The sequence below is a fragment of the Podarcis liolepis genome (assembly GCF_965112155.1).
Source record: "Podarcis liolepis genome assembly, chromosome: 18".
Taxonomy (NCBI): domain Eukaryota; kingdom Metazoa; phylum Chordata; class Lepidosauria; order Squamata; family Lacertidae; genus Podarcis; species Podarcis liolepis.
Window position 1 is genome coordinate 9,988,781 of NC_139572.1, and position 23,733 is coordinate 10,012,513.

At 50.2% G+C, this 23,733-nt stretch overlaps 1 protein-coding gene across 6 annotated transcripts in view; it reads left to right on the forward strand.

Moving 5' to 3' along the window:
* Positions 1–23,438, forward strand: part of DOT1L (DOT1 like histone lysine methyltransferase) — a 73,628-nt gene extending 50,190 nt beyond the window's left edge. Inside the window, exons 21-29 of one of the 6 annotated variants that reach the window (XM_083483595.1) lie at positions 277–400; positions 2,139–2,285; positions 5,180–5,309; positions 6,319–6,947; positions 8,775–8,980; positions 11,696–11,760; positions 12,509–13,474; positions 14,710–15,351; positions 17,277–23,438. In XM_083483595.1, coding sequence (XP_083339721.1) covers positions 277–400; positions 2,139–2,285; positions 5,180–5,309; positions 6,319–6,947; positions 8,775–8,980; positions 11,696–11,760; positions 12,509–13,474; positions 14,710–15,311 — 2,869 coding nt within the window. In that variant the 3' untranslated portion in view covers positions 15,312–15,351; positions 17,277–23,438. The remainder of the gene's footprint in view (positions 1–276; positions 401–2,138; positions 2,286–5,179; positions 5,310–6,318; positions 6,948–8,774; positions 8,981–11,695; positions 11,761–12,508; positions 13,475–14,709; positions 15,352–17,276) is intronic. The other 5 variants (XM_083483596.1, XM_083483598.1, XM_083483599.1 and 2 more) reach the window with 5 other exon arrangements.
* Positions 23,439–23,733: the final 295 nt, after the last annotated feature.

Here is a 23,733-nt window from a genome sequence, read left to right on the forward strand (position 1 = left end):
TGCGAGAAGTGAGGTTACAGAGAACCAGGCAGAGGGCCTTCTTGGTGGTGGCACCCGCCCTGTGGAACTCCCTCCCACCAGATGTCAAAGAGAACAACAACTACCACACTTTTAGAAGACATCTGAAGGCAGCCCTGTTTAGGGAAGCTTTTAATGTTTAATAGATTATTGTATTTTAATATTCTGTTGGAAGCCGCCCAGAGTGGCTGGGGAAACCCAGCCAGATGGGCGGGGTATAAATAATAAATAATTATTATTATTATTTCCCTTTGGCAGGACTGAGCACGTGAAAGAGAACGGCCTCACCTTTTCAAGCCCTGCGATGCCGAACGGCCTGAAGATGAGCCCTCAGGAACCCCAGCCCCCTTCTCCGGCAGCCTTGTCAGTAGCCAATGAGAAGGTAAGGAAGCCGCAAGGTGGGGTGGTCCCTGAGCCTCCGGGTGCAGCTTCCATAAAGTTGACTTCCCAGGAGTATTCAGCTGTGTGGTGTGTGGTTTTTTTGGGGGGGAACTGAGCTGTACCAAATGTTAAGTGAACCTTAGTCAATGCTAAGTGAACTATGGGTTGTCTCCAGTGCAGTATATATAATTACTAATGTGAAGATCCAAATTTGGAGCAAGTACTCTTTGGTGAGAGATTATTATGATTATTGAATTTATATACCGTCCTATACCCGGAGGTCTCAGGGCAAGAACCCCAGTAGAGATTTAAAGTCACGGAATATGCAGAAGAGTGAAGGGTGCAAATATAAGCTGTTAGACCTTTAAAATATGCCCTTCCAAAATTTCCCTGTTCCCCCAGCATAGATGAAAAAGCCACAGGTTTGGTAAATTAAAGATTGGTTTACTTACAAATGCTTCAAAGCTCCGGTTCATGCGCTTTTCCATACATTGGTCAGAAACATTGCACAGGCGTAGTAAAACTTAGCTTAGTTATAAAGCAGTCAAAGCTCCAAGATTATTGGTATAGGAACTCCAGAGTGGCTGGTGAAAGCCATGCGGTTGAGCTGGAGCAACCACATGCTGAGCTTCTCGGGTAGACTGGAGTTGGGAGGAAGAATAGGCTTGAATTACCTGTTTCCTCCCAAGGTAAGGGAAGTGACATAGCTAAGCCTGGCAGGATAGATGGCTTTTTAGTATTAACCCCTTCATGCATTCATTAGACTTAAGCATGTTGGGTTACTTGTGGCTGGTTATCCCACATATCCAACGCCGAGTAAGTTGTGGGCTGAATCCAGTGCTAAGTAAATCTCCCTTCAGTGCAGGGATTTTTGCTTGTGTGAAGGGACTCTTCCCCCACCCCCTGTGTGCCCTCTAATTCAGTTCTGGGGTTTCCCCCAACCCTTTAGAGCAGATTTGAAGTAACTCCACAGGGTGGAATTTGGGGGGGGGGGGTCCCATTGCACAAGAGGAAATCTCTGTGCCAACGGGAGACATTGATCGGTTATGCTCAGAGCATACTGATGGGGAAATGCAGGTTGTGTCCCGAGCCAAAGAGGATTCTTCAGGACCCGAAAAACCCACACTGCATAATAAAGTGCCCAGATTGAGAGTGCTGTATGTTAAAATACATTTTACACGACTCTGGAGGTTAGACTTGGGTCTGTTTGATGCAGCGTTTTCTCTCTTGCTGTGTCACAAGTACGTGCCTGTCCTGTTGTCTGGTCTCAGTGGGGTGTGGAATGCATTTCTCTGCCCCCCCCCCGAACTGTCCCTTTCTTAAACGTGTCAGAAGCACCAAGCTGCAATCAGCCCTGGTTTCCAAAGTCCGGCCTCAAACATTTGTGAATGGGGGAACCAAAACGACATTGCTGGCGCCCGTCTGTTTATCTTAGCAAAAACCGGCACAGGTGTAATATTCCCCATCTCCAAGGCCACCGTGGTTAAATGGACTCCTGTTTGTACTCTGACCGAAACGGCAAACTGTGCTTGTGTGTGTGTGTGTGTATGTTGGCTGGCTGATGCAGTTGACCTCTTGTCCGTGTCTTTTTAAGAATATTTGTTGGGGTGGGGAATTGCTTGCAAGCGCTCCGTGCTCTCCTTCCGCTAAGCGTCCTTTTGAGAGCTTCTCGGCTCGGAAGGCGAAAGGGGGGGGCGCTGCATTATTTTGGCCTTCTCTGCTTTTTTGTGTGTCTGCAGGCTTTGCGAGAGAGGACGTCCGCGAGTAACGGGGAGACCATCACCAGCCTTCCCATCAGCATCCCCTTGAGCACAGTGCAGCCCAATAAACTCCCCGTTAGTATCCCCCTGGCCAGCGTAGTCCTACCTAGCCGTATTGAGAAGGTGGTGAGTAAGGGTGCTTTTCCCTCCTCCTCCTCTTCCTCTTCCTCCTCCTCCTCACCCCTTGCTACAAAAAAGCCAATCTGACGGGCCTTGGGAGCAGCTCCCAACAACATATTTTAAGTTGCAAACCCTATGGATAGCTCCAGCTCTTAGCTGCTTTCATTCTCTCTTCCCGCCCTACTCCTCTGGAATCAGGAATCCGATGCAGTTGATTGATTGCTATGCTGTCGCAGACCCGTCGAAAACGGAATAGGAACGCTGAGGATCATAACGTGTGCTTGTTAGAAATAACAGCATGATGAAACTCAGGCGTGCTTATGGTGCAATAGATGAAAGCGTGAGATACAGCTTCGATTTGGGATTATCCTCTTAGAATCATAGAATTGCAGAGTTGGAAGGGGCCCTGAGGATCATCCAGTCCAATCCCCGCAAGGCAGGAATATGAAGGTGCCCCATACAGGGATTGAACCTGCAACCTTGGCGTTATCAGCACCATGGTCTAACCAACTCAGCTATCCAGATGCTACAAAGTCTTTGAACACAGGAGAGGATATATATATTTTCCAGGTTCTTTTCCTTTGACCTTTCCTCGTAAAGGAGCAAAGTAGTCTAGGATGGTCCTCTCTGTGCAGGTTGCACTCAAAGAAGTCATGACCCAAAGTTTTGACTCCTTGAGAACTCCCTCCCAGTCTTGCAGAAGGGAGACCAATTCATCAGATGCGTGGCACAGATTCCTGAGAAATTTCCTTCCCTTTTCTTAACCCAACCCCCTTCTTAAAAAAACAAAACAAAAAAAATGCTACTCTGTTAGTCCTCATGGGTCCCAGAGATCTGCCTCTGCGTTCTGCTACCTGGCTTCATCTAGAACAGGGGTTCTCCAGCTGTTTGTTGGACTGCAATTCCCATCATCCCTGACCATGGGTCCTACTAGCTAGGCTTGATGGGAGTTGTAGTAGGCCAAAAACAGCTGGCGACCCAAGTTTGGGAGACTACAGTTCCCATCATCCCTGACCACTGGTCTTTCTTAGCTAGGGATGATGGGAACTGTAGTCCAACAAGTATGGGAAACCCTGGTCTAGAAAGCAGAACGCAGGGCTTGGAAGTGGAAGAATTCTGACCCTTCTTCTACTGTTAAAACTGGCCAAGCAGCTTTTGGACTAGGTGTCTGGTTTTGCTGCTGCTTTCGTTCCCTTGTCTTCTCTTGGAGAGTGTTTGTTTGAATTTATTTTATTTTTTAAGAAAGGGTTGCAGGCAAGGAACATCTGTGTCCCGTCACCCACCCCCGACATTGTTGGACTTGTAACTCTCCTCTCCGTTGGCCGTGCTGGCTTATGGGAGTTGTGGTCCCTTGGCAGCCAGTCTCCTTCACCCCGATCTAAGAAGCTGAGTTTTCTGCTCTCAGGAGGGGATTTTATTGTTTATAGCCAATGTCCATCACAATACAGTCATACCTCGGGTTGAATGTGCTTTGGGTTGAGCGCATTCAAGTTGCGCTCTGCGGCAACCCGGAAGTAACGGAGTGCGTTACTTCCAGGCTTCGCCGCTTGCACATGCGCAGACGCTCAAAATGACATCACGTGCATGTGCAGAAGCGGCGAAAAGCGACGCGCGTGTGCACAGATGTGCCATCGCTAGTTACGTTTGCTTCTAGATGCGAACGGGGCTCCGGAACACTGATCCAGAGGAATCACTGTACAATATAAGCACAGATAACACAACTACAGAACGAAAGACATTGCATGCACCAGACCAGGACAAATCTACAATCCCCAGAATTTTAACAGCTTTCCTTCTGGTCAGCATCCCTGGGGTTGGCACTTGTGCTATCCAGAAAGGTTGCCCTTATCTTTCTTGACGCTGGTGCGAATGGTGCCACCCTATTACTGATGCGCTTATCAACATGCGCCAACAGGCATTTAATTTTCAAGTCGTCCGGTTGACCTTCTAAGGCAATCTGAAAAGGGAAGATAAATTTAGCTCTGGGTGAATCCTACAATGGACAGTGTAGAATTTAATGTGCAGGATCCTCAGCAGGCCCTGATCCGCATGTACAGAGGCTGTCCATCTCCCAGCCAGATATTCAGTAGGCATCGTTTGAAATCTGAGCTGAGTGAAAGCATGTCTAACGGAAATGCACAATATGTGGAGCAACGCGGGTCATCCCCCCCCCAACCTAAGAAGACTTGGAGGCCACCCAGAGTGGCTGGTGTGTCGGTGACACACAAACATGGTACCCTCTAGAAAGTGGACCACAACTCCTATCCTTCCTAACTTTGGCCACGCTGCCTGGAGCTGAATGAAGCTGTGCGTCCAACAACCTCCGCAGGGCTGCAGGTTCACCGCCATAGTTTGTACAATGAAAAGTACCTTGTTAAATTATGGGTGACTGGGTTGATAACAGCTCAGTCAGCGGAAGGTGACGGGTTCAATGGCCGCAGTCTCCGAGGCTTCAGTTGGCAGGAGGTGAGCGGTGGGATCACTGCAATCTCCAGAGTTTTGTTTCTTTAAATTTCTTTTGAAATGCAGACCCTACCTATGCTTGGGATACGTGGGGTGTTGCTGTCAGTCAGAGCAGGAGCCACTGAGCTGAACTGGCCCATACTTTGAGGTGAAAGCAGCTCCTTCAGTTGGTCTTGATTAGCGGTTTCTCTCCTAACCCCTTTGGACGAGAATTCATGCGTGGCAGGGGGGCTGGACTAGATGACCCTTGGGGGTCCCTTCCAACTCTATGATTCTGTGACTAACGCTCTTTGCGGTCGCTTGCTTGCCTGCCCCGCGGTCCAGCCACTTTTAACAGGAGCATCAGTCTAAAGTCTGTTTCCTTCGCAGAAGCTCAACCAACCCTTCTCTCTCTTTTCTCTCTCTCTCTTTCCCGTCCCCCCCCCTCGTCCCTCCAGAGAAGCACCCCCAGCCCCGTCCACCAGATCCGAGACTCCTTTTCGACACTTGAAAAACAATATGGTGCTAGTTCTCATAACGGCATTAGCAGTGCCGCCGGTGGAAAGATGCCACCTTTGGCTACCTCAGGTGAGTTGTTCCCCATCTCCCTTCTCAACCCCACCTTCCCCAATGGGGTGGATTTTAGCCCTTCCAGGTGCCTAGGGATGTTAAAGCAGCTGTTTTGGTGCCTGTTGAAAATATTCCTGTTTAGACAAGCCTACCCAGATTCTGAGAAAGGTGGGGTGATTTTAATCTCTCTTAGTATTTTTCTCTAAAAAAAAATTTGGTTTATTTAGTTTTCAAATATTTTCAACAATAAGTTTCGTTTATCCATTGGCTCCCGATCACCCCTCCCTGATGTTCTGTGTTAATCCTTTGACACTGCATATTTTACCTCCATATATATCTGCACCCTAAATTATTAGCCTTAACATCTTTCTGCCGTTGCTCATATTTCAAATCCTGATTGCGTTTTCATGCAATCGCAATACTTCTTCAAATATTCTACAAAAAGTTTTCCAGTCCTCAAAGAACGATTCCTCGTTTTGATCTCTTAATTTTTGTTGCTAGCTTTGCCATCATTTTAATAAGCCATTCTTCCTTCTTTGAGACCTCATCCTCTTTCCATTTTTGAACATGAAACATTCTTCCTGCTGTCGTTGCATACATAAAGAAATTAACCAACTTTTGTCTGCACTTCAAATTTTTATTTTTATAAAACCCACAAAAACAAATGAATATAACATTTTCCAGTTAGCAGTCAATTAACATTGGACTTCCCCATTATCCCTCCATGGTATCCCTAAATTTTCAAATATTCCTGCGTATTACAGTTATTCTGCACCTTATCTTCACCAGAATTTTCTCAAATACTATCTTAACTGCTGTTCTTATTCAGGGCCTACTTGCATTTCAGCATGTTTACAGCAGTTTTTTTAAATGATCTACGAATGTTTCCCAGTCCTCCTAAAAGTGTATCTCACCCTGATATTTAATTTTACCTGCTAAATTTTACCAGTTCGGCATTGTCCAATTCAATTGCAGCTTCCAAGAGATTAAACTAGCTTTTTGGTATATATCTGTTTCAACCTCGCAGGTTTTTCTTACATGTCTGGCTCCATGGCGATGAACGGGGCGTTCCCAAGCAGCCCTGCCCCACTGAACCCCACCATCGACCACGCGGCCCTGGAGGACGCCTCCAGCTCGGGGAGCTTGTTCAACTCCGTGGCGGGGTCCCGGAGCTCCACCCCACAGCAGCCCTCGTTCCTGGCCATGCCCTCCCGGGCCTCGGCCCAGAGCTCGCCCGCCCACCAGCACTCGGCCAGCCCCAGGCTCAACGGCGCCCCCCAGGGTTTGGCTGGCGTCCTGCAGTACGTGGACTCCCAGAAAGCACTGGCCGAGGTCAGCGGCGGCACCAGGGGCGACCCGCAAGGGATGGAGCCAGCCTTCTCCGACCCCGAGAGCGAGGGGAAGAGGAGGTTCATCTTCACCATCTCACCTGCCACCGGGACCGTCAAGCACTGCCCACCCAGCAAGCACAGCGCCCACACGGCGAGCATCCGGGCAGAGTGCGGCCAGGATGGGAAGAAGCGCGGACGGAGGAAGCGCTCCTCCACGGGGGCACCGGGCACCAACTCCGGTGTGTCGCCCAAGCGCAAACCGCTGCCTGCGGTGGCTGGGCTCTTCGCTCAGCCGTCGGGGTCTCCCCTCAATATCAACTCCATGGTGAGAACCAAGGTGGTTTGCTTGCTTGCTTGTTTTGGGTGGTTTCAGATGGGGTGGTTTACGCAGCCACTAGCCTATGCAAGCCAGAGTCGCCTCCAGGTGATCAGACAGGGAGAGAGCGAGAGCCCTCTGTGGATTGGTGAGATCACCTCACCTGACAGGTGCCCACCTGATCGCATCATTCGGTGGAATCGGCCCTTCTGCGGGCGCCACATAATGCCTGTTCCACATCTGTAAGAACTCAATTGGTTAGCTCTTTCACTTTGTAGCTCCCTGCTTATTGATATCAGGCCTTCAGTTTGCTCGTTTTGGTGCCTGCTAAAAACATTCCTGTTTAGGCAAATCTAGATGCGGGTAGCACTGTGGGTTAAACCACTGAACCTAGGGCTTGCTGATCAGAAGGTCGGCAGTTCAAATCCCCGCCACAGGGTGAGCTCCCTGCTCCTGCCAACCTAGCAGTTCAAAAGCACGTCAAAGTGCAAGTAGATAAATCGGTACCGCTCCAGCGGGAAGGTAAACGGCGTTTCTGTGTGCTGCTCTGGTTCACCAGAAGTGGCTTAGGCACGCTGGCCACATGACCCAGAAGCTGTACGCCGGCTCCCTCGGCCAGTAAAGTGAGATGAGTGCCGCAACCCCAGAGTCATCCACGACTGGACCTAATGGTCAGGGGTCCCTTTACCCAGATGCTTAGAAAGGTGAGGTCATTTTAATCTCTTTTAGCATCTCAACTTCGCATGTTTTAAAGTAGGGTTGCGATTCTCCCCCCCCCCCCCTTGATTTTTACTGTTCTGTCTTTAGCAAACCGCTTTGAGGTGTTTCTTTTTCTTTTTTCCAATAAGCAGTGCGTAGATTTTACAAAATCAATAATAAATAAATTGTGCAATCCCCTTTCAGTGCGGCCCTTTGGGGTTTGCATTCCTTCAGAAGCCCCATAAATATCAACCTGTAGCCCCTCATAGCTAGTGCAGTTAGGATGCTCTATGAATCTTTGATCCTATAACAGGGGTGTCAAACTCAAATTCATCGGGGGCCGCATCAGCAGTTTGGCGCCGCTAGAGGGCAGACGTTCTCTGGCTTGTAGGCTGCCGCGCATGCGCTGAAGAGGCGGCTTTCTTGTGTCCCCAAAAAAAGCGAGAATAAAAGGTGAAGGCTGGCGGCCGGCGGCGGCTACACAGGCCACATGACGAGGTCTGGTGGGCCGGATTCGGCCCGCGGGCCTTGTGTTTGACACCCGTGTCCTATAATCTTCTCCTTTGCCACAGACAGTGAAATGTTGGTCAGCAGAATATGTCATCTTTGATGCCCGTTTCTCTTTTTGCTATGCCTAGATAGATAGATAGATAGATAGATAGAATAGACAGACAAAAAACCCCACAAAACCAAAGTTACAAAACATAGGAATGAAGCAGAAGCTGCAGTTTCTTTTAATATATGTCTATTCGTTTCTAAGAACATGGTATTTGTTTTCCAAACAAACAGGGAGCAGACACTGTAGAAAAAAACGAAAGCAACAAAACAGATCACAAATGCTAAATTTTGTGATTTGGTGGAGTGAAAGTGACTTTTGTATTTCTGGATCTGATACAAATTTTTGCTGTGTCCCTTAAATGTAAAGCTCTAAGGCCCAGGGGATGGTCACCTATTAACCAATTGGAAAAAGGAGCTCTGGGGGTCCTTTTTGGCTGCAGTTTGGGGTAGATAAACACTATAAATAGCGAGAAAATAAGAGCGCAAAACCCCCACGAAACATGCCGTAACGTTAGGAGTGCTTCCCTAATCCTTAAATGCTTCTCTTCTTCTTCTTCTTCTTCTGTCTTTCCTCCTCAGGTCAGTAACATTAACCAGCCTTTAGAAATAACAGCCATTTCTTCCCCTGAAAACTCCCTGAAGAACTCTCCTGTTCCCTACCAGGACAGCGACCAGCCCCCCGTGCTGAAAAAGGAGAAGCCCCTGACCCAGAGCAATGGCATCCATTACTCGCCGCTGACTTCTGATGAGGAGCAGGGCTCGGAGGATGACCACAACAGCACCAGGTGAGTGTGGACCTCACCTTGTAGGGGGGAACACCCCTGCGGGGGCCCTGGTCTTGCGTCGGAAAGACCTCACTGCCGTAGGAAACTGCCTTCAAATGAGTCAAGCCTGTTGGTCTTCCTGGCTCAGTACTTTAATAATAAAAATTATTATTATTATTATCATCGTCAATTCTGTATCCAGGGCAGCTGTCTACCAGCTCCATCTGGTACGCAGGCTGAGACCCTACCTGCCCGCAGACTGTCTTGCCAGAGAGGTGCATGCTCTAGTTATCTCCCGCTTGGACTACTGCAATGCGCTCAATGTGGGACTACCTTTGAAGGTGACTCGGAAACTACAACTAATCCAGAATGCGGCAGCTAGGCTGGTGACTGGGGGTGGCCGCTGAGACTAAATAACACCGGTCTTGAAAGACCTACATTGGCTCTCAGTACATTTCAGAGCACAATTCAAAGTATTGGTGTTGACCTTTAAATCCCTAAACGGCCCAGTAGACCTGAAGGAGCGTCTCCACCCCCATCGTTCTGCCCAGACACTGAGGTCCAGCACTGAGGGTCTTCTAGCGGTTCCCTCACTGAAAGAAGTGAGGTTATAGGGAACCAGGCAGAGGGCCTTCTCGGTAGTGGCGCCCACCCTGTGGAACGCCCTCCCACCAGATGTCAAAGAGATAACTACCTGACATTTAGAAGACATCTGAAGGTAGCTCTGTTCAGGGAAGTGTTTAATGTGCGACATTTTAATGTATTTTTTAATCTTTGTGGGAAGTTGCCCAGAGTGGCTGGGGAAATCCAGCCAGATGGGCAGGGTACAAAAAAAAAAAAAATTATCATCATCATCATATACCCCACCCATCTGGCTGGGTTTTCCCAAGCCTACACTAGCCATCAGTTGCTGTCCAGGATTTTGGGAAGGGAGTCTGGAGGTGCCAGGGTTTGGATCCTACAACCAAGAAGCAGGGGGTTGGCTCATTGTGCCCTCTCTCTTCTGTGTTCCAAAGCTATCGAGTGACTCTCTGACCTGCCTTGTTGGTGGCTTTTTCTTTCCCCCGTTTTGTCCTCAAGGCTTACATGGCAGGCGGGGATTTTTAACAGCCTAAATGAAAGGCTGTCGACCTCTGGCGATCTGCCAGCTCTGTTCAGGTGGTCCACAGCATGTCCCTGTTAAAAATGCATATTGATTTTTCAATTCTACTTTAATTGCTGCTTTTGTTTAATCATAATCATAATAATATTTATACCCACCTATCTGGCCTGGGTTTCCCCAGCCACTCTCGGTGGTTTCCAGTACATATGAAAACATAATACAACGTCAAACATAAAAAAATTCCCAGTATAACAATTTATAACAATAAAGACTTGCACGCTTCAGGAACTCAATACCTTAAGCTTCTCCCCGTATGAACTGATCCAGACCCTGTGTGTCCCCTCCCAGAGAGGTTTGGAAGGTGGCAACAAGAGAACAGGCCTTTTCTACAGGGGCTCCCTAATTGTGGGGTGCTCTCCCCAGAGAGATTTGCCTGTTGCCATCACTACATGCCTTTAGGTGCCAGGCAAAAACATTCCTCTTTACCCAGGCCTATGCCTATTAAATAATCTGTGGCCTATGAAAGTGTGGGGGAGAGGACTGCTATTATCATGACTATTTTACTATTAGGCTGTCCGTCAGTATAGTATGCTTTCTGTTACGTTTTTATCATTGATAAATGATATTTATCACATTTACTACATTCTATAATGCGTTTTTAATGTTGTAAAGTACCCTGGGATCTTTTGATAAAGGGTGGTGTATAAATTGAATTAATAATAAAAATAATAAATAAATAATGATGAGTATGGTGGTGGTCGTGATAGATTGTTACCCAACTCTTCACACTAAAGTTCCAGGGAGGGTTACATAAATCAAAACACGTTAAAATTGATCTTGAACAACTTATGATCCCAGAAATAGTTTGGAGCAATGGATCCAAACTACAAGAAAGAAGATTCCACCTAAACATTAGGAAGAACGTCCTGACAGTAAGAGCTGTTTGACAGTGGAATTTGCTGCCAAGGAGTGTGGTGGAGTCTCCTTCTTTGGAGGTCTTTAAGCAGAGGCTTGACAACCATATGTCAGGAGTGCTCTGATGGTGTTTCCTGCTTGGCAGGGGGTTGGACTTGATGGCCCTTGTGGTCTATTCCAACCCTAGGATTCTAGGATTCTATGAAATGATGCAGGTTCTAGGACAGGCATAGGCAAACTCAGCCCTCCAGATGTTTTGAGACTACAATTCCCATCATCCCTGACCATTGGTTCTGTTAGCTAGGGATGATGGGAGTTGTAGTCCCAAAGCATCTGGAGGACTGAGTTTGCCTATGCCTGTTCTAGAAATACGGAGCTCAGGTGTTAAAGGCCGAGCTGCAGCGGTGCATTTTCAGCATTTGTCCAAAGCTGTATAGTGCCAGTCATGCCTCTGAAAATACAATAAAAAAACATCTAGCAGAGGGTATTTTAATTGTCAGGACAGGCAGAAGAATCACGCAAGCCTGGGTTTCCCTAACCACTAGGGATGACGGGAGTTGTAGCCCCAAAACAGTTGGAGACCCAAGTTTGGGAAACCCTAATGTAAGCGGTCTACTAAAACCGCAAGCAGTTTTCTCGTGACCCATGGGGTGGGGAGATTTTTGGGAGCCCCTGGCTTACGGTAAACAGCTTTTCTTTTCTTCTTCCTCCCTTCCTAGAATTGAGAGAAAAATCGCGACGATATCACTGGAAAGCAAATCTCCACAGAAGCCGATGGAGAACAGTAAGTGTGGAGGCCGCTGGTGTGGGTCAGGGGGAAAAGCTGTTTGGGGCTGCCTGCTTAGGGTGGTGCTGGGTGTTCACAACAGGTGCATGTAAAATAAGTGCAGTTCCATACGGATTAGGTAACTGAGCACAAAAGCTGTCTTCACCTACAAAAAGAATATTAGCTATGTTTGATTGTCAAATGCCGTTCTAGATTCACCAGGCTGGTCTTGAAAATGATGCTTCTTCTGTATATAATGAAGGAATGTCAAGGCATATCGAAAGTGTTGGGAGGTTCTGCTTCCAGGGAGCCAGTGTGGTGCAGTGGTTAAGAGCGGTTGTCTCATAGTCTGGTGAACCGGGTTTGATTCCCTGCTCCTCCAGCTGCAGCTGCTGGGTGACCTTGGGCCAGTCACACTTCTCTGAAGTCTCTCAGCCCCACTCACCTCACAGAGTGTTTGTTGTGGGGGAGGAAGGGAAAGGAGATTGTTAGCCGCTTTGAGACTCCTTAGGGTAGTGATAAAGCGGGATATCAAATCCAAACTCCTCTTCTTCTTCCTTGGTTGCTATTTGGTGCTGACGGTGCTCTCTTTTGCTCCCCATCCGTCTCTGTCTCTTCTCCTATTGCCTCTCTCATTCCTGCTCCACTTGTCTGTCTGCGTCTCTTTGCCCCTTCCTCGCCCCATCCGCCTCTCTCTCTCTCTCTCGCCTTCTCCTCGTGTGTTTCTCTCTCACACACATTCCTCCCCCGCCTCCCCAAATCCCAGGCATGAGCTTAGCCGGGAGGAAGCAGGCCAGCGAAAACATGAACAGTAGCAAGTGGAAGTCGACCTTCTCTCCCATTTCCGACATCAACCTGACCAAAGCAGTGGACAGTCCTCTGCAGGCCCCGTCGCTGAGCCAGAACTCCCTTTTCGCCTTCCGACCGCCCTCCGAGGACGGCTCGGGGGGCGACAGCAAGGTCTCGGCCCACCCAAGGAAGCACGGGGCCTCGGCCGCCCTCGACGGACTCGGCCAGACCATGAATGGATTTGCTTACAACAGCGGGCTGCCGGCCGACCTCGGTTTACATAGCTTTATTGACGGTGCTCCTCTCCCGCACAAGGCCGCGGCAGACGTGGCCGCGGCGCTGGCGGGCAGCTCGCCCCTGAGCTTCTTGGCGCAGCGCAGCAAGGAGGGCGGCGGGGTCTCCGAGACGAACCCCTTCTTGAGCAAAAGGCAGCTGGAGAGCCTGGGAGCCCTCGCCAAAGGGGAAGACTCCAACTGGCCCAGTGGCCTCAAGGGCAAAGACCCCGGCGAGCTGAGCGCTCGCCTGGGAGCCGCTTTGGACAAGTCCTCGGTGCTACACGGCAGCAAGGCTGGGAAGGGCAGGGAAAGGGAGGCCATCGAGCTGAAGAACGGCCACAACCTCTTCATCGCTGCCGCCACCGCCACCCCTCCTGGCGGCCTGCTCAACGGCAAAGGCCTGTCTGTGGCCCCCACGGGCGGCTCTCCTTCCTCTGTGCCCACCTCCTCCTCCTCCTCCATGGTGGCCCACCCGTTCTTGAACTCGCTAACCACTGGCTCGCAGTTCCCCCTGGGCCCTATGGTGACGAACTCTTCGGTACTGCAGTCCCTGTTCAGCTCCATGCCAGCCGCCAGTCTGGTTCACGTCTCGTCGGCTGCCACCCGACTGACCAACTCTCACACGATGGGCAGCTTCTCCCCCGGGGTGACAGGTGGAACAGTTGGAGGTAAGGCGGAGCTTCGGGGTTCTTCCTTCCCTGGGGTCACAGCTGAGAAGGGGGGGCAGGAACAGCTTTTTTCACACCCTCTCTGCAACCCCACTCCACAGTTAGGTGGGTTTTATTTCTTTATGCGTCTTTATTGAAGTTATATACTGCCCTTCATCAGGACACCCCAGGGCAGTTCATAGAGTAAAATACAAGACAAAACACCAGTCAATAATTAAAGCAAAACAGCAAAACGCTACTCCTCTTCCCACAGACACATTTAAAAGGCTACAGGGTATTTATCAGCCCAAGGACTGGTTGAAGAGGAATGTTTTTGCCCGGTGCCTAAAAGTATTTAATGAAGGCACCAGGCAAACCTCCCTGGGGAGAGCATTCCGCAAGCGGGGAGCCACTGCAGAAAAGGCCCTGTTCTCGTGCTGCTAACCTCTAGACCTGTCGTGGGACTGGCACCCAAAGAAGGGTCTTGGAGGCTCTTGGGTTAGGGTATGTTGACATGGAGAGAGGCGATCCTTGAGGTATTGCGGTCCTGAGCCGTTTAAGGCTTTATAGGTCGAAACCAGGTTTTCAAGCGCTCTTTTCTGGGAGATCCCCCACTCCGCTTGTGCTGAGCTGTGTTCCACAAAGAAGGGGGCGGGCTGGGAATACACAGACCATCCTTGGCCTACCTGGTGCCTTCCCCAAATGTTGCCTGGTGTCTTCCCCCAGCCAGCAAGGGGAACCAAGGAGGAAACATACCAGTTCCCCACAAACATGCGTGCCTGAAGGTCTCCTCCTAAGAGCCTCTCTTTTTGGGAGAAGTCGTGTTTCCGGGGCAGAGTGGCTGCAGCAGCAGCAGTAGCTTCCTTGAGACTAGCTTGCTGTCGCCAAAAAGAGGGCCTTAGAAATGGGTGCGCTGTTGGGTCTCTGAGTTCAGCCAAAGTCCCTTCCCCCTGGCGCATGAAAGGAGACAGGTAAGTGAGCAAGCCTCTACCCCCCCCCCCCGCTCAGCTTCTACACCATCGCTGATCATCGCTTGCCGCTGCGGCTGTCGTTCATTTACTCCATGCTGCGCATTTGTCTGTCAGGCTGCGGCTGCTGCGATCTTTTTTAAGTTTGCTTGCTTGCTTTAAAAAAAAAAACTGTTTATTTTCCCCCCGGTTGTGTTGCGTCACGTTGTCGTTGTTGTTTTTGCTTCTCTCGCTGTGAGCCGTGCCGAAGTTCCGCCTGCTGAGTCTGTTTCTTTCTCCTGTTTGCAGGTATTTTTAACCATGTGGTGCCTTCTGCCTCCTCCTCCTCTGCTCCCTCGCCTTCCCTTCCGTCTTTCTCCTCCTCTTCCTCCTCCCTCCACTTTGGCAGCAGCGCTGTCTCCAGCTGCGCCACCGCCGTTCTGAGCCTGAACCCTCTGCAGGTGGCTCCCGCCTCCCCATCGTTCCACTCGCCCCCGGCCCCGTCCGGCGAGACGCAGCACCTCGCGCGAACCCCGGCGCACCCTTCCCGGCGCACCCCGCCTCCCAACGTCTCCTTGCCTCCGCCCCCTCCCCTCCTCGCCTCCAGCAGCGACTCCGTCCTCCTGCAGGCCTTCTCCTCCCTTCCGGGCTCCGAGGCTTTCTTGCCGCCCCCGTCGTCCTCTTCCCCCGCTAACTCCGCTTTGTCTATTAAGCTAGCTTCTCTCCAGCACAAATCCTCCCGCCCTTCCTTCACTGTCCACCACCCGCCTCTGCCCCGCTTGGCGCTAGCCCAGGCCGCGCCCGGGATCCCGCAGCCCAGCGCCGCTGCCTCCGCCGCGCCCGCTATGTGGGTCACGCTCGGCCTGCAGTCTCCTTACGCTTCGCACCTCCCCGGGGTTAAGCCGCGGTAATGGGCTCGGCTTGACCCTTTAAGTGTTCGTGCCCCGTAAGGTAAGGCTGGCCGGGAGGGGCGGGTGGGGTGGGGCAGGCAGCTTCTTCGGAGGCATGGAGCCACATGTCTGCCCTTGCGGCCGTGTGTAAGCTTTGTCCTCTTGCAAGGTGGTTGTGGGGTGGGTGGCGGCTAATGGATTGAGGTTGAATCTGGGAGAAAGGGGTCAGGCAGGTGTGGGGGAATCCCTAGTCCTGAATGGGGTAACTGTGCCCCTGAAGGACCAGCTGCACAGCCTGGGGGTCATCTTGGACTCACTGCTGTCCATGGAGGCACAGGTCAATCCTGCGTCCAGGGCAGATGTCTGCCAGCTCCATCTGAAACCCTCCCTGCCTGCGCCCTGTCTTGCCAGAGTGGTGCATGCCCTGCTTGGGCTACTGCCATGCGCTCTCCGTGGGGCTACCTTTGAGGGTGACTCGGAAAATAAAGAATGTGGCAGCTAGACTGGTAACTGGTACCATATAACACTGGTCCTGCAAGACCTACATTGGCTCCCAGTACGTTTCCAAGAACAATTCAAAGTGTTGGTGCTGACCATTAAAGCCCTAAACGGCCTCGGCCCAGTAGACCTGAAGGAGCGTCTCCACCCCCATCGCTCAGCCCAGACACTGAGGTCCAGCTCCGAGGGCCTTCTGGCGGTTCCCTTACTGCGAGAAGTGAGGTTGCAGGGAACCAGGCAGAGGGCCTTCTTGGTAACATTTGGAAGACAGGCAGCCCTGTATCGGGAGGTTTTTAATGTTTGATTTACTGTGCTTTGATTTGATGGAAGCTGCCCAGAGTGGCTGGGGTGACCTGATCAGATGGGCAGTATATAAATGATGTTGTTGTTGTTCCTGGTTGATCTCACGGCCCTTTTCACTACCTTCCTTGGGGGGGGGGGGGAGTCAGCAGTGCAGCTTCTGCCCTCACAGGCAGAATGGCGTCTCCGGACAGGGCTGGGAGAGGCTCCTGTTCTGGAGAGCTGCAGCTGCCAGCCAGTGTAGACATTGCTGAGCTGGTTGGACCAGTGGCTTCACTCATCACAAAGCAGCTTCCTGACTAAATTGTTATTACCAGGCAGATGTCTTCATGCCTGGACCTGAAAAATTAATAACTGGCGATGACTTGCAATAACTGTAACCCGAGTTTTGAGGGTCGAGGAAGAGAGGCCTTGTTTGCCCACAAAGAAATAAAACTCCTTATCATCATTCTTGTATCCATATCCCACCTTTTCCTGCCAAGGGCTCAAGGTGTGGTGTACCTGGTTATTCCCAGGGCGTTTTCTTCAGCTGGAAGTCACCAGAACTCTTGTTCCAGCAGTTCTCGGGGGGGGGGGCATCCTTGCCATTATAAGAGAACAAGGAAGGCGTTCGTGGCACCTCTTTTTCTGGGATGTTGTTGAACTACAACTCCCATCACCCCTAGCTAGCAAGGCCAGAGCTCAGGGATGATGGGAGTTGTAGTCCAACAACATCTGGGGGACCACAGGTTGAGAACCGCTGGGTTAGGCTGAGAGAAGTCCGTGAGCTGCTCCCAAGGCTCACCCAGTGAATGCCGTGGTGGCCGAGAGGGGGATTTGAACTCTGGGCTCTCCCACGCCCAGTCTGACGCTCCAACCCAGTGTTTCCCAACCTTGGGCCTCCGGCTGTTTTTGGACTACAACTCCCATCATCCCTAGCTTGCAAGGCCAGTGGTCAGGGATGATGGGATTTGTAGTCCGAAAACAGCCGGAGACCCAAGTTGGGAAACAGCACTGTGCCACACTGGCTCTGTCTTGCAGGTCAAGCGAGGTAAGAATTCTGAGGGCCAGGTAGTGGCTCTGGAGGGCCGCACTGGGTCGAACCTCCCCAGCCCTGCCCGCGCCATCCTTGATTCCTTGGTTTCATGAACGGTCCATAATCCGCTGGCTTAAAGTGTGCTTCTCCTCTCCCCTTCCCTGTTCCCACAGGTAACTAAGGACCTTCTACCTCAACCCCCCACGTGACCTATGCAAGGCCAGCCTGGACCAACGCCTCTCCACTTCCACTTGAAGGTGCTGCCCTCAACCGCTGTAGAGAGGGGCTTCTGCTCCTCCACTCCCCCTCCTCCCCATCTCTCTTTACTACTGGACACACGCAGGAAAACCAGATGAGGAAAGAGACAGGCAAACGGAATGGAACCCTTGAGTCCTAAGCCTAAAAGCCGGGAGAAAATGCTACTGTGAAATCTTAAGTGTATGTGTGTGTGTGTGTCTATATATATATATATATATGTATATTATATTACATAATATATATGTATATGTATATGTATATCTCTCTCTTTCTAGATATATTCAAACTGCAGAAGGCGACAACGGCCTCCGATTTGTATTGTTGATATAGTTTAGATATTTATATATTTTTTAAAGTTTGAGAACACGTGTTTTCACAAAAGGCACCCCCCTCCGCTCTTGTGTGTGTGTTCGTTCCACGCAAAGTCTTGGAACTGGAAAAAAAAAACACGCCGGGGGAGGGGGAGGGGGGGAAAGAAGAGGACTTTTAACAAACGAAATACTGCTAATAACAAAAGGACTGGCCAACACAAGCGGAGACACATCCAAAAAGTTCCCTTGGTGCTATCCATGCCCGACAGACGTGTGCCTCTCTTCTGGGCTGAGCTCCCCCGTGGTGCTTTCGTTTTTGTGTTTTTTTGCGGGGCGCAGAGGCCTGGTTGTTTGCGTGTTTGGGGGGGGTGACCAATACCAAGCCACGTTCATATATAGAGCGAGTCTGACTGTTCTTAATTTATTCCACCTGCTCCCACCAGATGTCTGGTCCATGTCATCGTCCGTGTCTCTTCCGCTCTGTAGCGAAGCCAGGGAAATGAGGAATCCAGGGCTTGTCCTCCTCGGAGCTGGCCCCTTATAAGCAACCTTAGTTGGCCATTGGGCAGTAGCTGGCGTTGGGCAGGGGCCAGGGATGAACGGAGGCAGTCGTGTTGCATGGGCGTCCGGCTTTCTGCCTCCCCCCATCTGACCACCGATGTCATGTAATGCTTATTTGAAGGTGTGGCCATCGCACTCCCTTCCCGGCTTCCCAGCAGAATTCAGATATGGTGCTCGTGGGGGATAAAACATAGCCTCTCCCGCCCCAGAAACCGACACCCCCAGGTGCGTTTCCGAAGCGAGGGGAAGGGGATTCCTCTGCCTTAACTGTGAAATCCAAAAGGGTCGTGTTCAGAGTTTGGGGTGGGGTGGGGACCCTGACCCACTGGCTTCTGGGGTGGGTGGCGATGAAAGCAACCCCTCCCTTCCCGGCGGAATGGCTCCCCCCAGGCAGCCAAGCACTGGCAGGCATTTTCTCACGCCAAGGGCAGCTTCACCTGTATTTTGGGACTCCGCCTCAGGCTTGGGCACCTTTCTTGCCCGGGTCCAGGCTTTGTAGTCTTCTAGGTTTCCTTTAAAACAAAAAAACCATTGCTTACAGTTTTCTAATCATGCCATCTTTGGGGGCTCTGGCTTGCCCTCGGTGAGGATCTCTCCCAGTTTGTCCTCTCCTCGGAGGCAGCAGATTGGGTCCCCGGCTGTCTGGCTCGTTGCTTTGTTCCTTGGAAGAAGCAAGGGTGCTCCTCATCCTTGCCCGGTGCTCTTCCCTTCCTGTTTGTGTCCGTCTCCCGCTCTTGGAATATTCCCCCAGGGATGATTTGTTTTGGGAGGCAGTGGCCACGCAGAGGCATCCCACTGGTGGCGTTGGCCAGGCTGCTTGCACTGGAAAACTTGAGAAAGCAGGCCGGCCAGTTTTGCGCTGGGCCTGCTGCCAACTTTGCTTCTTGGGGTTCTGTCATCCTTTTCGTGTGTTGCCGGCGGCAAGATTTTTGATACTTGATCAAGACACGCGGCTTTGTACGTTCCGTCAGAGACATGTCCGCTCACTGCTTCTGTCCTTGTTGTTTCTCAGTGGGTCGTGTTTTAAAAATGTGATTTCACACCCCTGCCTCAGAGGTAAAAACACACACACACACACACGTGCATACTGCAATCAAACTTAACTTTTTTTGTATCTCGCCTGACAACACTGGTGCTTTGCTGATTTTTTTATAACAATAAATTGTGACTTGGGTGATCAGTGCATAGGAATAATTCTTACGTTTTTTTTAAAGGCACACAGCTTTCTGGGAATGGTGAGATGTGCGGGGGGGGGGGAGATATATCTGTTTAAAAACACATACACACTCGTATGCTTTCTGCTAATTTTTTTATCAGGTTGTGTCCATAGTGTAATTGGAAGCGGGAGACAAATAGCAGTTTTGTTTCCTCAGGTGTGCCTAGAATCAGGGAGGAAATGGCAAGGGTATGAGAATATGAAAGTCTGTGATGATCGCAGCAGAGGGTATCATTCTTGCTCCCCTCAATACCACAGCGGTCCCTAAAGTCTCACATTTGCCTTCCTTACTTCCAAGATCCACCTTGTGGCTTTTATAAGATAGTCTCTTGCTGCTGCTTTTCCCTGAATCTGTCTATCTTGCGCTCTCTCTCTCCCCTTTGCTAAGGTCTTGGAGCAAACAGCTGACTTCTCATAAAGACTTTTCACCATTCTGCTTATTTTTCCTTGCCCCTGTTGGACTGCTCAGCATCGGCAGAGAACCGAAACCTCCCCGTTTCCAGGTTTCTTAAAACTCTCGTTGCAAGCCAAATGAATTCCTTTTGGCTCCGGTTCCCCCGCCCCAGAAGGAACAGGGGGGATGCAGCTCATTACTCTGGCAACCCTTTTTCCCCTTCCGCTGCGCAGGACCAGCACGGAAATAACCCTCTAATAAATGTGGACTGGCTGCCAAAACCCTTTATCTTGCTTGGATAAATCTCCGCTGCCTTCTGTCGCATCACTGGCCAGGTTTCCAGCAGCTTCTCTTTCTTGCCCTCCTTCCACACTCGGGTATCTTTCCCCTGCAGGCCCACAATGCCTGCAAATTTCCATTTTGGGGGAAAGTGTGGATACAGTTTGTGCTTTCTTTCCCTTCCCTTGACTTTAGTCTTAGCTTGCTTTTCTTTTTTTAAAAAAAAATCCCACTTGAAGGCCTAGTTCTTACAAGTCTTCTCCAGTCAGCTGCAAATCTTTTCCTAGGTCTGAAACTAAAACAGATTTCTGCTTGTTCACCTTCCGCCCTGTGTTAAATTCATAGGGTGCGAATTTCTCATACCTTACGCGGGAAGCATGACTTGCTGCGCTTGAGTGGAACTCTCTCCAGCAACCGCTTTCTCTCCCCCTCTTAAAAAAAAATCCTCCATCTCCCCTCAGCCCGTCTTCTCATCTTCAGTACTCTTGAGGTCGCAAGTGTGTGTTTCATGCGTTGATCTTCCGTTCGGAATATAGTCTTTAAAATGCCGGATGGGCCCCTATCCATAGCAGTGTTGAGCCAAGCAGGCCATAGGGCAGTGGACCAGCCCAGGGTTTTGATTTTATAAAAGCACAGGAGAGCTGGCCTAAGATACAAAAACCAAGCTGCTTGTTTTTAACTAACCAGGCGGTTCAGACTTGGGGCAGGAGGCCCTGTGTCCACATCCGAAGCCTGCCTTACCCGACCCCTCGAGGACTCAGCTAGGTTTCTTGCTGGTGCTGTCTTGTTTGCAAGAACTCCACGCCGAAACACAAATCCACTTGGGTGATCCATTCGGGACGCCCCGCCTCCGGAAAGATCACCCCCAAAGGTCAATTGTAATATTTGCCCTGCTGCTTCTGGTACAGAGATGGAATCTCAGGGGCTTCCCTGTCGACAACCCCCCAGGGCCGTGCATTGAAATCGAAACCCACACCACTTTGTCTTGGGAGAAGCTTGTTGTAGTGAGCTGTTGGGACCCCCCCTGCCTTGTTTTAATTTATTTATTTTTCTGAGTGGGATTTGCTGCTGCTGCTTCTTCCCTTCATTGGTGCTAGATGCAAAACAAAACCCTAAGGTGCTTAGCTGGGTTCTTTTTTACCACCCCACCCCCCGGGTGGGGGCCCATTCCTTTCACCCAGCCGACCTGGCCACAACAGGCCACAAGGAAAGGAGGAAGGCTGGGTATTCTATTTTATTCTTTGGCAGTAAAACCTGCTTTAAGATGCTTTGCTTTGTCCGCAAGCACACAGAGATTATGTTAAGTTGTGTAAGGGGGGGGGGGGGCGTAGAGGGAACTCGTCTTCTAACTTTATTTTTCAGGAGGGCAGAGTATTAGTTTGACCCTGTTTCTGGTGCAGAATATGGTGCTATTTGGGTGTGTGTTGAGTTTCCCTAAGCCATCAGGGCTCCACCTTATCTGAGGTTATCCTAGACCAGCCTCTGCCATTTTGGGGCCCCTCCCTCGGCAGTCCAAAGCAATCTTGGAGGGGCCTCACAATGGCAAACAGAGTGTGCAGACCACAGGACGATGTCCTCATTTTCGCGGCTAACCTCTTCCATTCCATTTCCAAACACAACCTTTCTCCTAAACCGCTGGGCATGAGAACTCGTAGAGGTCTAGCGTGCTTGGCTTTGAAATCTTCAGAGCGATGCCTGTGGCATGAATATGGACAGCACCCTTTTTTTTGCGGGGAGTGCACACCCTCGCAGAATCTGAAACACACGCAGATCCTGTGCTTTTCTGCTTCTCTCTCTCTCCCCCCCCCCCGCAAACCCCTTCTTTGCAACTTGGATAAAGTGGTGAAGAAACTTTGGGATTGGTTGCGAAGGACGGTGTGTCCTCGCAAATTGGGTTTGGTTTGAGATGGTGCGCGTACTCTTTGTGAAAGCGTGCGGGTCATTGCAACAGCGGTGGTGCGATTTGTTTGCACCCAGTGGAGTCGCTTGGTTTTTAAAAGTTGTAGAATTGCTTCAGAATCAGGGCAGGGCGGGGGGGCTTCTGGGGTAGGGTGCTAACGGTGCTTCCCCCCCACCCCTCCCAGAAACAGACCCACGCGGGGGGGGGGGGAGTAACCTTTCGCAGGGTAAAAACTACTTTCTGACCAGTCTAACAGACACACTGTAGTAGATGCAGTCCATTAAGCAGGCTGCCACAATCTCCTGTGAAGTCTGAAATCAGCCTTGCCGGGTATCTTAATATCCAACAAGAACTTCCATAGAAACGGGCTTGCTTGTCTGTGTTTAACTAGCATAGGAATTTGCGGTACTCTGAAAGAAAGGTGGGTGCCGGGGAGTCGACAGCAAGCATCCCATTTGCAAAATATCTTTTGCCTCAGTTGCAAGAGGCTGTTTTTGCAAATCTGGTTCAAAACAGGTCTTCCTCCCTGCAGGTATTGGCTGGACAGCTGCTCAGCCCTTCATAATTTTGGATTTCCTCACCCACATGCACATTGGAACCTTAAAAAACAACACCTTAGCCCCCCCCCCCTTTTCTAGCCTTGATGGGATGGAGATCTATTGAAAAGAAAAAATAGGAAGGAGAAATGTGGGGTAGACCAGCTCCTTCTTTCAGCGCTTTGCGTTTTTTGAGCCTTTTGAGAAACGTGCTTTGCAGAAACAGCCCTGGGGGGGGGTGGTTAAGGAATTATCTGGTTCCTCCCCCCTCCACAATGAACTGAGGCTTTGCCTTGCCGAAACAGGGAGTTTGGGTGTGGGCGGGGGGGGGGGTATTCAGTCAGTGATGGAAATTGCTGTTGCTCAGGAATTAAATCTGTAAAATGTAAAATAAAAGGAATCCGTTTGTAAATGGATTGAAGGGAGTACCCATATTCTTAGAGATGGGATGTTCTTTCCCAGCAACTAGGAACTTGATTTGTATACATTAGCCCATGAAAATGAATTCTATTTAAATTTCAGTCTTTCATCCAATGTACCTTGGAGTTTGTTTGTTTGTTTGTTTTTGAGACTTTGCTCCATGAAATCTCGACCTGTCATTCTTCCATAGATCCATATGAACTACTTCTGGCGTTGTGTATATATGTATGTAATAATCTTTTATCTATATATTTCAGCCCCTTCCATTCCTTCCGATTCTCTGCACTGCAAAAAAAAAAAAAAGTTTTATCTTTCTGTTCTAACCTCCACTTCAGATCTCCCCCCGCACTTCACCCTGATTTGTAATTGAAAAAAAAGAAAATGGCTTTGAAGTTTGTCTTTATATTAAAAAAAATGTATGTATTTTAATACACTGTATACCCTTGTGGTGGTGCTTCTATCCTTTCTGAAGTTGTCTGGTTTCTTTTGCAAGAGACGTCCAGGTTTCACAGCCAGAGAGGCCTGCGTTCCCTCCTGGAACCACATGGTAGAGGTCAGCTGAGCGATAAATGCAGTTTTCACCTTTGTAGAATCAGAGAACTGTAGTGTTGGAAGGGACCCCCCCCCCTGCAACGCAGGAATCTCAACTAAATCATCGGCGGCAGGTGGCCACCCAACATCTGCTTCAAGGCCTGCAAGGAAGGAGAGTCTACCAGCTCCCGAGGGAGCCCATTCCACTGTTGAACAGCTCTTAC